At 44.8% G+C, this 12242-nt stretch overlaps 1 protein-coding gene across 11 annotated transcripts in view; it reads left to right on the top strand.

The window, feature by feature from the left end:
* Atp2b3 (ATPase plasma membrane Ca2+ transporting 3) overlaps positions 1-12242 on the top strand; it is a 71946-nt gene that overhangs the window by 34731 nt on the left and 24973 nt on the right. For all 11 annotated transcript variants that reach the window (XM_085684782.2, XM_048457538.3, XM_085684779.2 and 8 more), the window contains 5 exons: positions 279-520; positions 7733-7967; positions 11251-11430; positions 11550-11637; positions 12039-12145. In XM_085684782.2, the coding sequence (XP_085540908.1) occupies positions 279-520; positions 7733-7967; positions 11251-11430; positions 11550-11637; positions 12039-12145 (852 nt within the window). The remainder of the gene's footprint in view (positions 1-278; positions 521-7732; positions 7968-11250; positions 11431-11549; positions 11638-12038; positions 12146-12242) is intronic.

Genomic DNA, 12242 nt, shown 5'->3' with positions numbered 1-12242 from the left:
GTCCCTGTCCTCAGCATTACAGAATACTCTTGATACTGAGTGGGGTGGGTTGTTCTAGAAGTCCTTTCAAAGCATTCTAAATGATGGAAAACCTACCTATAAAGGGCCACTTTGTAGTCAAGTCATGGCCTGTGTAGTCAACAAGGGTGGTCTTACTCTGTTCCATGCCTCTGCCTCCTAGCTACATGATGATCAAAGCCAAATGGGAACCTTGGCTTTGGGGAGGGAACAGAGGGTACTCTGGGCCTTGATGCCAAGCTGACTGTCCTTTCCTACAGCCTCCAGAGAAGGAAGGCGCTCTCCCACGCCAAGTGGGCAACAAAACAGAGTGTGCTCTGTTGGGCTTCGTCCTGGACCTGAAACGAGACTTCCAACCTGTACGGGAGCAGATTCCAGAAGATAAGCTTTACAAAGTGTACACTTTCAACTCAGTCCGCAAGTCCATGAGCACGGTTATCCGCATGCCCGATGGTGGCTTCCGCCTCTTCAGCAAGGGAGCCTCAGAGATCCTGCTCAAAAAGTGAGTGGATAACAGGAAGGAGCCAGGGGCTGGGTGGCTGAAAGCTAGCTAAAAGGGTATAAAATTTCTTGTTTTATTCTTATGATAAAGTAGATCTAACACAATATTGACCATGTTAACCACTTTAAAGTGTACAGTTCAGTAGCATTAAGTATATTTCTAATGTTTGCAGTCATCACCTGTAGGCAGAGGCTGTTCATTTGTTCCCAGACACCCAGACCCGAAATAATCACATAGAGACTATATTAATTGCAATACTGTTTGGCCAATAGCTTAAGCATATTTCTAGCTAGCTCTTACATCTTAAATTAACCCGTTTCTATTATTTTATATTTTACCACAAGGTTGAGGACTACTGGTAAAGTTCTGGCATCTGTGTCCTTCAGTGGTAACATGGCATCTCCTTGACTACACCTACTTTCTATATTCCTGTTTTGATTTCCCACCTGGCTTTACTCTGTGAAGCCATTGGCTGAAAGAGGCTTTTTTTTATTATCCAGTGGCAAAACATATTTACAGAATACATCAAGTCCTCTTTTATGTCTAAATAAAAAGGAAGGTTTTAACTTTAACATAGTAAAATTACATATAACAAAACAGGTATCAAGTAAGAATTACAGTTACAATATTTAGTCCATTTACATTTGGGAAATTAAGGAAAATACTCTATCATTTATCCTATCTTTTTGTGAGTCTAAAGTTTTATATCTATTCTATCTTTTATAATTATAACTATCTGTCTTCAACTCCATCAAAGACTCTAGAAGGATATACTATTACCTAAGTAAACAGGAAGTGCATTGTAAGCAACTTCCAAAACTCTAGAACTGACAGAGACGTCTCACTGCCTGGACAGTCACCCAAAGTTCTTCTGTACCGTTGGGGCATCCATCCTCAGCTTTCAGGCACATAGTATCCATCAGACTTTTCCACGATGCAGGAAATCTCAAAGACAATTACACCTATATTGGCAGTTTGTCAGTCACTTTCTTCTGTGTCCTGCAGAATGTCTGGCAGACTCTTTCATGAAGTAGAAACCCTGAAGGACTATCTCACCTTCTTTAGTCTGGGAAGGAGTGTGTAGCACATACACCCTTTTTATCTGACTAAAAACTAAATCTTCCATGCAGCACACTGCACGACCTGGAAACATATCTGTGTGTGGCAGCAGGAACCCGCCATGCTCTCCTGCCTGTGCACTCCTAACAGACCTGATCCCGCTGCCTACCCAGGTTGGGAGTGGCGAGCAACAAGCGTGGTCTCAACTACTTTCCTCCAGACCCTGAGTGGGCATACAAGCATTCAGACCTGAAGTGGGGGATGGGCATCAGCTCCAAATGTTCGTTGGGCACCATTCTGTATGTGGACACTGTTCATTTGTTCCCAGCCACCCAGACCTGAAATAATCACACAGAAATTATATTAATTGCAATATTGTTTGGCCAATAGCGTATTTCTAGCTAGCTCTTACATCTTAAATTAACCCATTTCTATTATTTTATGTTTTACCATGAGGTTGAGGCCTACTGGTAAAGTACTGGCATCTGTGTCCTTCGGCAGCTATATGGCATCTCCTTGACTCTGCCTATTCTCTCTCTCTATCCCTGTTCAAATTTCCCACCTGGCTTTACTCTGTTAAGCCATTAGCTGAAAGCAGCTTTTTTATTAGCCAATGACAATAAAACATATTTACAGCATACAGATGGGAATTCCACATCACTACCACCACTATGGAACTGCAAAAGATCTCTATTACCCCCAAAAGAAGCAGTAGGCCCCATTAAGGAGATTTTCCTGCCCCCTCTCTAACTCTGAAAACTTCTGGCCTATCCTTGTGGTTTCACCTATCCCAGAGACTTCATAAAAATGGAATTCTGTACTTTATAGCTTTTGTGTCTAGCTTCCATCATAGTTTATAATGTCCTCAAAGTTCCTTTATCAGAACTTCACTCCCATTTGAAGGCTGAGCAACCTTCCATTGTATGGATGAGACCACATTCAGTTCAGCCATTCATCTATTGTCAGACACCCAGATTCTCTCTACATTTGGGCTCTTGTCATTCAAGTACAGGTACAAGTTTGAACACACATTCTCAACCCTTTGGGGTATGCACTGTGTCGGAATACTTATTCTAGCTGCATCACATGATGAGTCAGGAAGATGGCTTGAATCTAGGAGTTTGAGGCCAACATGAGCAATATAGGGAGGCCCTCTCCTCCAACCACCACCAAAACAGGAGAAAAATCAACTCATAAAAGATTTATTTAGAATTATAATTTTAAAAGTTCAGTCCATGATCAGTTGTCCCCACTGTCTATGGAGCTGTGACAGGATGAACCACCATGGCAAGGAGTATATGGTGAAGCAAAAGGCTAAGAAAAGAACAAGAGGAAGAGACCACAGTACCACAAATCTCTTCAAGAGCAATGAAGATCCCCCAATGACCTAAAATTTTCCTAAAATGCCCCCATGTTAAAGGTTGAACCACCTCCCAACAGCATGAAAGTGGAAATCAACCATTTGCTCCTCAAACTGTACACTCCCAAGATTCCAAAAGTCTAATTTCAAAGTCTTATTCACACTTAGTATTGAGTTCCTATAAAATTCAAACAACAAATTATTTTAACATACAATGGCACAGAGTCAATATTCTCATTTAAAAAGGCAGGAATGGAAGGAAGCATAGTGAGTGCAGATTGAACCAAAGCAAAACAGAAAATGAAAACTTGTGACTCTATGTCCAATAGTATCTGAGCCATGTGGGATGTAATATGAGCTACAAAGGCCTTAGGCAGCTCTCTCTCTCTCTCTCTCTCTCTCTCTCTCTCTCTCTCTCTCTCTCTCTCTCTCTCCAGCTGGATTTCCTATTTCCTACAGCTTTCTTCAGCAGGAGTTACATAGTCTGAGAATCTGTAACTTCCTGCAATCTCTACGGTAGCTTCAGCCTCACACTCACAGCTGTGTCCACTGCCTAGAGGGATCCTGACACAACCACACATCTATCTTCTGGCTCCCCAGACTTTCCTTTAAAATCTAGGTGGAAACATCCACAAGTCTGCAACTCTTGCATTCTGAACCTCTGCAAAATCACCACATGAGAGATGCCAAGGCCTTCCACTAGTTTGAGCTATATGTCTGGACCCGCTTGAACCTCGGCAGCAGAGACTTCTGGGTTTCTTCCTGAGTGAATGAGTAGCACAAGCAGGACATCCTAGAGCTGTCGCCTCAAAAGACTCTGCCTAGAAAGTCTTTAAAAGCAGTTAGTATTTATGCATCCCTGAACTGTGGTGGCTGTGGCCTTGCTAATTTCTGAGATTCTGTCCAGACATCGTTCCTATAGTATCAGGGTAATGCTTGCCCTTTTGAAGTGGCAATGTCCTCTTGCCTGGAACATTATAGCACATCTTCTCTGGATAAAACTGCAAGTCTTCTTTTAAAAACTTTTAAAATTACATTTGTTTGTTTGGGGTGTGTGTGTGTGTGTATGTGTGTGTGTGTGTGTGTGTGTGTAGACCAGAAGATAAATGTGCGCGTTAGTTCTCTCCTTCCACAACAGGGGTCCTGGAGATCAAAGGAAGTCATCATGCCTGAAGGCAAATGCCTTTACCTGATGAACCATCTCACCAGGCCTCTCTTCCTTCTTATTCCAATCACATTAAATTAGGCAAACAAAAATAAAAAAAACACATACTGAATGCTGGGATGCTTGAAATTTCCTCTGCCAGATTAATTAGTCTACCCTCCTTTACATTCATCCTCATGCTGAGTGTAACATGAAGGCCGGCTTGTTGGGGGTTTCTGTCCCGCCTGGTACTCCACAGCCGGCAAGTCCCAAAGAAAATCATACAAAGTCTACATTAGGTTATAAACTGATTGGCCCATTAGCTCAGTCTTCTTATTAACTAATTCTTACATCTTACAGTAACCCATAATTCTTGTCTGTGTTAGCCAAGTGGCTCAGTACCTTTTCCAGTGGGGCAGGTTACATCTTGCTTCTCTGTAGTCTGGGCAGGAATAGAGGAGTGGGCTTCGTTCTTCCTAGCCTTCTCCTGTTCTCATCGCCCCGCCTCTACTTCCTGTCTGGTTGACCTGCCTATACTTCCTGCCTGGCCAATCAGCGTTTTATTAAAATACATGATTGACAGATTACAGACAATTCTCCCTCACCAGCTGAGTGTGAGGGCATGAACGAAAGTGTAGACAAGATCTTTTCCATAGCATAATACAAATGGTTTCCAGTCCAATTATCAATCCTTGTTCTCATCTGAAAGCTTGCAAGCATAGGCTTTACTGTTTGCATCCCCCCTACCAGCATTTTAGTCCTCTGAATTCCCAACAGAATTACTTATTAAACTCTGCTTACAATTTACATTTCTTAAGTATTAGTAAGGATGAGGAGATATTAGAATATTTCTATGTTGTTGGTGGCAACATAAAATAGTATTATTGCCATGCCTGGGGAGGTAACTCACTTGTTAAAGAGCTTGCCACAGCAAGCAAAAAGATCAGTATTCCAGCCAGGTGGTAGCACACACCTTTAATCCCAGCACTTGGGAGGCAGAAGCAGGTGGATCTCTGAGTTCTGAAGCCAGTCTGCTCTACAGAGAGAGTGTCAGGACAGACAAGGCTGTTACACAGAGAAACCCTGTCTCAAAAACAAACAAACAAACAAACAAAAAACAAGAAGAAAAAAAGGTGGGTATGTAACTTGGTCCTTGGAGAGAAGGGAAGGGGCAATGATGGTAGGGAGAGAGACATACAGATAACTGGATTTCATTGGCCAGCCATTCTAGTCAAGTAGATGAGCTCCAGGTTCAGTGAAAAACCCTATCCAAAGAACTAAGGTGGAGAGTAATTGAGGAAGACCAAGGTGACCTTTGGCTTACACATGCATACACCCACACATACATGCATATACTACACACACACCACACACACACTAACAGTATCATTTTGGAAAATATTTTTATATTTTATATGGTTTCTCAGGAAGTTAAACATGGCACTACCATGTGACCCAACTGTTTTATTTCTTGGCATATGCTTGGTAATTCACTTTGATTGTATCCTTGACTGTAGTGAGGAATATTTAGAAAATTGGTACCTAGAACTAGGATCATTGCTGTCACCATGCCTGATTCTGTGAAGGAAAACTTAGGATTGACTCATAATAAGAATTAGGAACATTTGGAAGCATACACTAGAGAGCTGTCTGTCTTTTATGGTATTTTTAAAAATACTTGCTATATACTGACTACTAAATCCTCATCAAACATATAATTTGCTCTTCTCAATCTCCTTACAGTGCCTGTAGATGCACAGATATTTTCAAATCATGATGAAATGCAATTTGTCTGTTTTTGCTGTTGATGTTTATGTGGGTTGCTTTTGGCTTACTTGGTTATCTTTAGTTTTTATTATATTTATTTATTTTTAAATTATGGTTGATTTATGTGTATGGATGTTTGGCTACATGTATTCCTATGTACCAAGTATGTACTGTGCCCATGGAGGCCAATGAGGGCATTGGATCTCCTGGAACTGGGGTTATAATAGTTATGAGCTGCCATGTGAGTGCTGGAAATCAATCCAGAGTCCTCTGGACAAACAGCTACTACTCTTAACAACTGAGCCACCTTTCCAGCCCCTATTTTTCAATGTATGTGAGGTTTTTCCTATATGTATGGCTGTGCACCACATGCATGCAATGCCTGTGGAAACCAGAAGGGGCATCAGACCTCCCAGAACTGGAGTTATAGGTAGGTGCTGGGAATCAAACCCTATCCTCTGTAAGAGTAGCCAGTGCTCTTAACTGCTGAGCCATCTCTCTAGTGCCTACTTTATTATTTATTGTTTGTGTGAATTCATGTGTGCCACACACACATGCATATGTACACACAAGTGGAAGTCACAAGACAACCTGTAGGAGACTGTTCTCTCCCTCTACCATGTGGGTCCCCAGGATTAAACTCAGGTCAACAGGCAGGCATCAAGCACCTTGACACTCTGAGCCATCTCACCTATCCCCATTTGGTTTGTTTTCTGAGAGAGACTCTCCACTCTGTAGCCCAGGCTAGCTTGTAACTCACGGTCCTTCTGCCTTAGCTTCTCGAGTTCAGGAAAAGCAGGCATGTGCTACTATATCTGTAGTGGCGTTTCTTTCAGAGATGATAAAAAATATTCTAAAGCAGACTGTGGTTTTGTTTGTGTGCATCTGAGGATATACTAAAACTTGTTGAGTTGTATACATTAAGGTGCCTGCTTTGCCAGTCTCATAGCACCTTCCAATGAGGCCCCATTAAGTTCAACCGTAACTTTGCTGTAGCTGCCTTCCCTAGGCCTGTCCCCTTTGAAGCTCCCAGACTGTCAGAACTGGGCCTGAGGCAGCTACTGCCACATATTGTTCCTGCTCCACTCTTTCAGAGGACTGTCCATTACTTTTGGGCTCCACCTACATTCCACACCCTTGTCCTATAGAGTCTGTAGGGGAGCTACCATAAGCTTCAGGCTTCCACCTCTCACCTGGGTATCTTAGCCAACCAGGGTGTAAGTGTTCACAGGTTGCTGTAACAAATGGCCCTATGATGGCTTAAGATAACAAAGTCTTAGGCTGATGAGATAAATGAATTGGTAAAGTTCTTGCCTCAAAAACACAAGGGCCTGAATCTGATCCTCAGAAGCCATGTGAAAAGCTGGGTGTGGTAATTCTTATAATTCCAACCCTGGGAAGGCAGAGCAGAGATGGTTGATCCTTGGGGCTTTCTGACCACTTAGCCTACCCTGCTTGGCAAGTCAAGGCCAGTGAGAGACCCTGTCTCTAACACAAAACAAATAACAGGTGGACAGTGACTGAGGAACAATACCCTAGTTTTGACTTTTGATTTACACACACACACACACACACACACACACCTCAACATAAATTTATTACTTCACATTTTTAGTGGCTAGAAATCTAAAGTTGAGGTGTGGACCAGCTGTGCTCTCTCTGAGAGTGGGAAGGGAGGATCTTTACTTGCCTCTCCCTAACTCTGATGCTTAGAAAAGGCATGACTCCTATTTCTTACCTGTGGTCACACTACCTTCTCCCTGTTTGTGCACATCTGCATCCTCTGTTCTTTAGAATATCATTGGTTAAAGTACCATCATAATCCAGTATGACTAGCACTATTTCCTCTTGTTCACTCCCTGTTCCCGCCTTCCCCTGCCAGGTGTACCAACATCTTAAACAGCAATGGTGAACTCCGAGGATTCCGTCCTCGGGACCGGGATGACATGGTGAAGAAGATCATTGAGCCTATGGCTTGTGATGGCCTCCGCACCATCTGCATTGCCTACAGAGACTTCTCTGCAATCCAGGAGCCCGACTGGGACAATGAGAATGAGGTGGTGGGTGAGCTTACCTGCATAGCCGTCGTGGGCATTGAGGATCCTGTGCGACCTGAGGTAGCTGCCCCTTTTCTGGAAACTGCTCTAATAAATATTCCCCAGGTTCAAGGTTGTCCTATAGGTGACAGGGTGGCTTTTTCTACCCTGGACTTCCACACTATAGGCTTGGGACACAAACATGCATGGTGAGAGTCACTTTCTTCTCACTTTGCAAGATGTCACACCTATTCCCACCCTATTTATAGATAGAGCAGCCTGGAAAACAGAGACTTGGAGTCCCTCAGGCCCCTGGGACCTTCCTCAGTGCTTTTGATGCCCTTGCCAAGCCCTTTTGTCCTTTACCTATGGGAGCTCCGTGGGCCTGCCTGGCCTCTAGACAAGGCTCACACTCCACTTCTACCAGGTGCAAAAGGAGATCCTGAGTATCTGTAGGACCGGTTGACTGAAGGCCGAGATGAGGGAAACTGAGGAGCTGGAAACAGCTGAATTGGGTGGATATTGGTTTGGGGACATGGTGAGCAATTGTCAGTCAAAGGCTTAATTGTGTCTGAATGAGATTAAGGGCACACCCATGGAGATGTCAAGTAGGCATGTAACTGTGGGAATGGAGAGCTTAGAGCATACATTCTGACTGGAAAGAAATCCTAGGAACATCTTTCGATGCATGATGAAGTCACTGAGAGTAGCTTCCAGTGATAGAGGCCAGATGTGGGGGGAGGGGATGGTTCTCAAGGGTCATATGAGTAAAGCAAGCACAGAATGAAAAAGGTTGTCTGCTTATTGATGGTCTTGACATTAGGAGGTCACTGAAGCTGAATACATTTTATGTGATGTTTGTATTTCTTGGTCTTTGAAGATGGGGGATTCTTGTGAGTGGATCCTAAAGAAAAGACTGTGAAAGGGCCCTCTATCTTCCCAGCCTTGCATGCTGGTATCCACCTCATGTTAGACGATTCTGCCCATTAGCCTGAAAGCACATATTTGTGGGAACTGCTTTGGAGCTTTGGGTATGACAGGGAAGGAGAAACTTTGCATACAAGGTCACAAAGCAAAGGCACCTGGTTCCAAAGCAAATACTCCCCACATCTAAAGAGTGGCCATGGGTCACTGTCAACTGAATATCCTTGTATTCAGTTGGGAATGAAGTGAGAAATATAGTGAGCACAAGAGACCTAGGCTGAGCTGGCAGTAGAGTGAGCCCCAGGGCCAGCTATACAATAATATTTTTGGAAGTTTTCACCTTAGTATATATGAAACATAGACAAGTGTTAAGAAAGATATAACCAGGACCTAGCCTCCGTGGATACCACGGGGCAGGGGTGGTCCAGGGTTGAAGCTCAGGACAGGAAGAATGTGTTTAGGTGATAACAGAGGGATCCAGGGAACAAGGGTAGCTCCTCTGTGACTTAAAATGGCTGAGAAGGAGTGCCAGGCAGTGGTGGTGCACGCCTTTAATCTCAGCACTCAGGAGGCAGAGGCAGGTGGATCTCGATGAGTTTGAGACCAGCCTGGGTCTACAAGAGCTAGTTCCAGGACAGCTAGGACTGTTACACAGAGAAGAATCTCTGTCTCGAATCCCCCCACCCCCAAAAAAAGTGCCTAAGAGGGAGTTCAGCAATAATGTTACTGGGAGACTAGACATCAGGTCCTGGCTCTGGGGCAAGCACAAGGAATCAGTGAAAACTCCATGAATCGTAGCCACTCTCTGGTCATTGGAAAGCACAGGATGGCCACCAGAGGGGGGAAGAGAGCTGTGTCTAGAGAAGTCCCACAGATGAATACTCCAGTAGACCTAGGAACTTCTACAGACATCTGCTCCCTGCTGTGCTAAAGGGGCCTTGAGGAGAAAACAGGAAACCGGTCAGAGCAGACAAGGAGAGAACAGTCTTTCCTATAAGGTAGGGTATCCTCTGGGGTGGTGTCCCTGCTACCTGGCTGGGAGGTTGAGAGCTTGGAGACTGAGTGTGTGGGTGGGTCTTGGAGTGGTGGCTGCACCTGGACCCTGGAGTAACTCTGTTCAAAGTTCCCAGATTCCAGATTCAACATGGTTACCTGGAAGCAGCAGAGAAGATGGCTTCTAGCCAGTTTGGGAAATGAAGGTGCAGAGCACCTCATGCCCCTACTTGAGAGGAAGTTCTCTGTACTCAAGGTTTTATGTAGCACCTTAAGACCCCAAGAGAACAGAATGTGTTCTTGAGACTGAGCATAAATAAGGAGACACATCACACACACATACACACACACACACACACACACACACACACACACACACACACACACAGAGAGAGAGAGACAGAGACAGAGACAGAGACAGAGAGAGGCAGTGAGTGAGCTACCACTCTATTCAAGGTATGTCCTTCCCTGTCATTTAACAGTTCTAGCTTTGATTATCAGATCACTATCAAAGCCTTCAATAGGAATCACTCTGTTCTTGTTTGCCACACTCTACTTCTTTCCTGATCCTGACTATCCCCAAACTTCTCTGTTCCTCTTGCCCACCCTGCCTGCTCTAGGTTCACTAGTTCAAGTGACTAGGCCAAATCTAGAGATCTCCTACATTCTTTCCCCTCAGGTTCAGCAGACAGCCCACCACTGTTCACCGGGTACCTACCAAGGAAGTCAAAAGACCTAGGCCTCTGCTCATCCAACTCTTCAAACTCTGAGCTGGCCTTTCTCCTCCTCAGTGCATATGCTATTCCATCCGGCCTGGTCTGTTCCTTCTGCGGCCCCAGGGCCTGAAGGGCCACACATACCATGTGTTTGGAAACTGTCCTTCCCATCTGCCCACTACTGTTACGATGCTGCAATGCTCAGGCTTGTCTCATGGCTTCCCACCCTCTTGTCCTATTTTGTGCTTTGTGCTTGGGGTTCTCTTTCTCCTTCCTTAGTTCTAGAACCTACTATGTTATTTGAAAAAAAAATGCATGAGTTGTAATCCCAAGTAATGTCCCACTCCCTCTAGTGAGTACTTTATATCAAACCTACAGCTGAGACAAAGATTAATTCCTGAGAAAAATGATTGAGTTCTATGCTGAAAAAACAAAACAAACTAGACAAGAGTGGGAGGAGATCAGCACAACTGGGTCTAAGTCACTGCTCATCCTGTGAGCAGCCACAGTGAAGGAGATGTCAGGGACAGTGGACTGGGGGGCTGGGGTGGGTACCTGCCCACTGCAGGCCATCCTCTGAACTCCTTCACACCACACTCCAGAGACCCTGCACGTGAACAATAGGCTTTACTATACTTCCATATTTGCTGGGGCTTGGGATTCTGCAGATCTGTACCAGACACAAAATATGGGCTTGTCTTGCCAGCCCCACCCATTCTTATGTCTCCCAGGTTCCTGAAGCCATTCGCAAATGCCAGCGTGCTGGCATCACAGTCCGTATGGTAACTGGAGACAACATCAACACTGCCCGGGCTATTGCAGCTAAGTGTGGCATCATCCACCCAGGTGAAGACTTCCTGTGCCTGGAGGGGAAGGAATTCAACAGAAGGATTCGAAACGAGAAAGGCGAGGTAGCTCCCCGCATCTCTGTCCCGGGCTGCTGCTTCTCCCATCCCTCTCTCTTCCCATCACTACCAGCCACAGTGCCTGTCTGCAGCCTAGATTCTGATGCCTCCTTTATTTTCTCCAGATAGAACAGGAGCGGCTGGACAAGGTGTGGCCCAAGCTGCGGGTGCTCGCCCGGTCATCTCCCACTGACAAACACACGCTGGTCAAAGGTAACCAAATGTGTTCACCCTCTTCAACATGTGATTGTCTCTGGCATCCCTGAATGTTGTCACCTGCTCTTAGATTCTAGGGTGGAAGATTCTAAAGACTATGACTAGAAAACATCAAACTAAAAATGGCTCATAGAAGCTGCCCTTTATTGGAACAAATGGGGAAACTAAGGCTAGGACAGGGAGACAATCATTCAGTTGACACAATGTGGAACCTTCCCTTCTACCAAATCTTGCCAGCCTATGTTACTGAGCAAAGGACCTTGGTGGAAGTAGGGGGATGAAGCTACCCCATTAACGCCTGAGGACTTGGCCCCATAAGTGACAAGGAGTCCAGAAGCAGCCCATACCAAACTTTGGCAAATACCTTCAACCCTGCCCTAACCCATTCTGTGTTCCAGGCATTATTGACAGCACAACTGGTGAGCAGAGGCAGGTGGTGGCTGTGACTGGGGATGGTACCAATGATGGGCCAGCTCTCAAAAAGGCAGATGTGGGCTTCGCCATGGTAAGCCATCTGGTGCCAGACCAGTTCGTCACACAGATGAAATCATGTTTCTCCTGGACTTAACTTTGCACCAGAAAGTGGAGAGCCAGTATCAGGG

The sequence above is a fragment of the Myodes glareolus genome, chromosome X, assembly GCF_982192425.1.
Source record: "Myodes glareolus chromosome X, mMyoGla1.1, whole genome shotgun sequence".
NCBI lineage: Eukaryota > Metazoa > Chordata > Mammalia > Rodentia > Cricetidae > Myodes > Myodes glareolus.
Note: the sequence above shows the minus strand (reverse complement) of the source record. Positions and strands in the feature narration are given on the sequence as shown.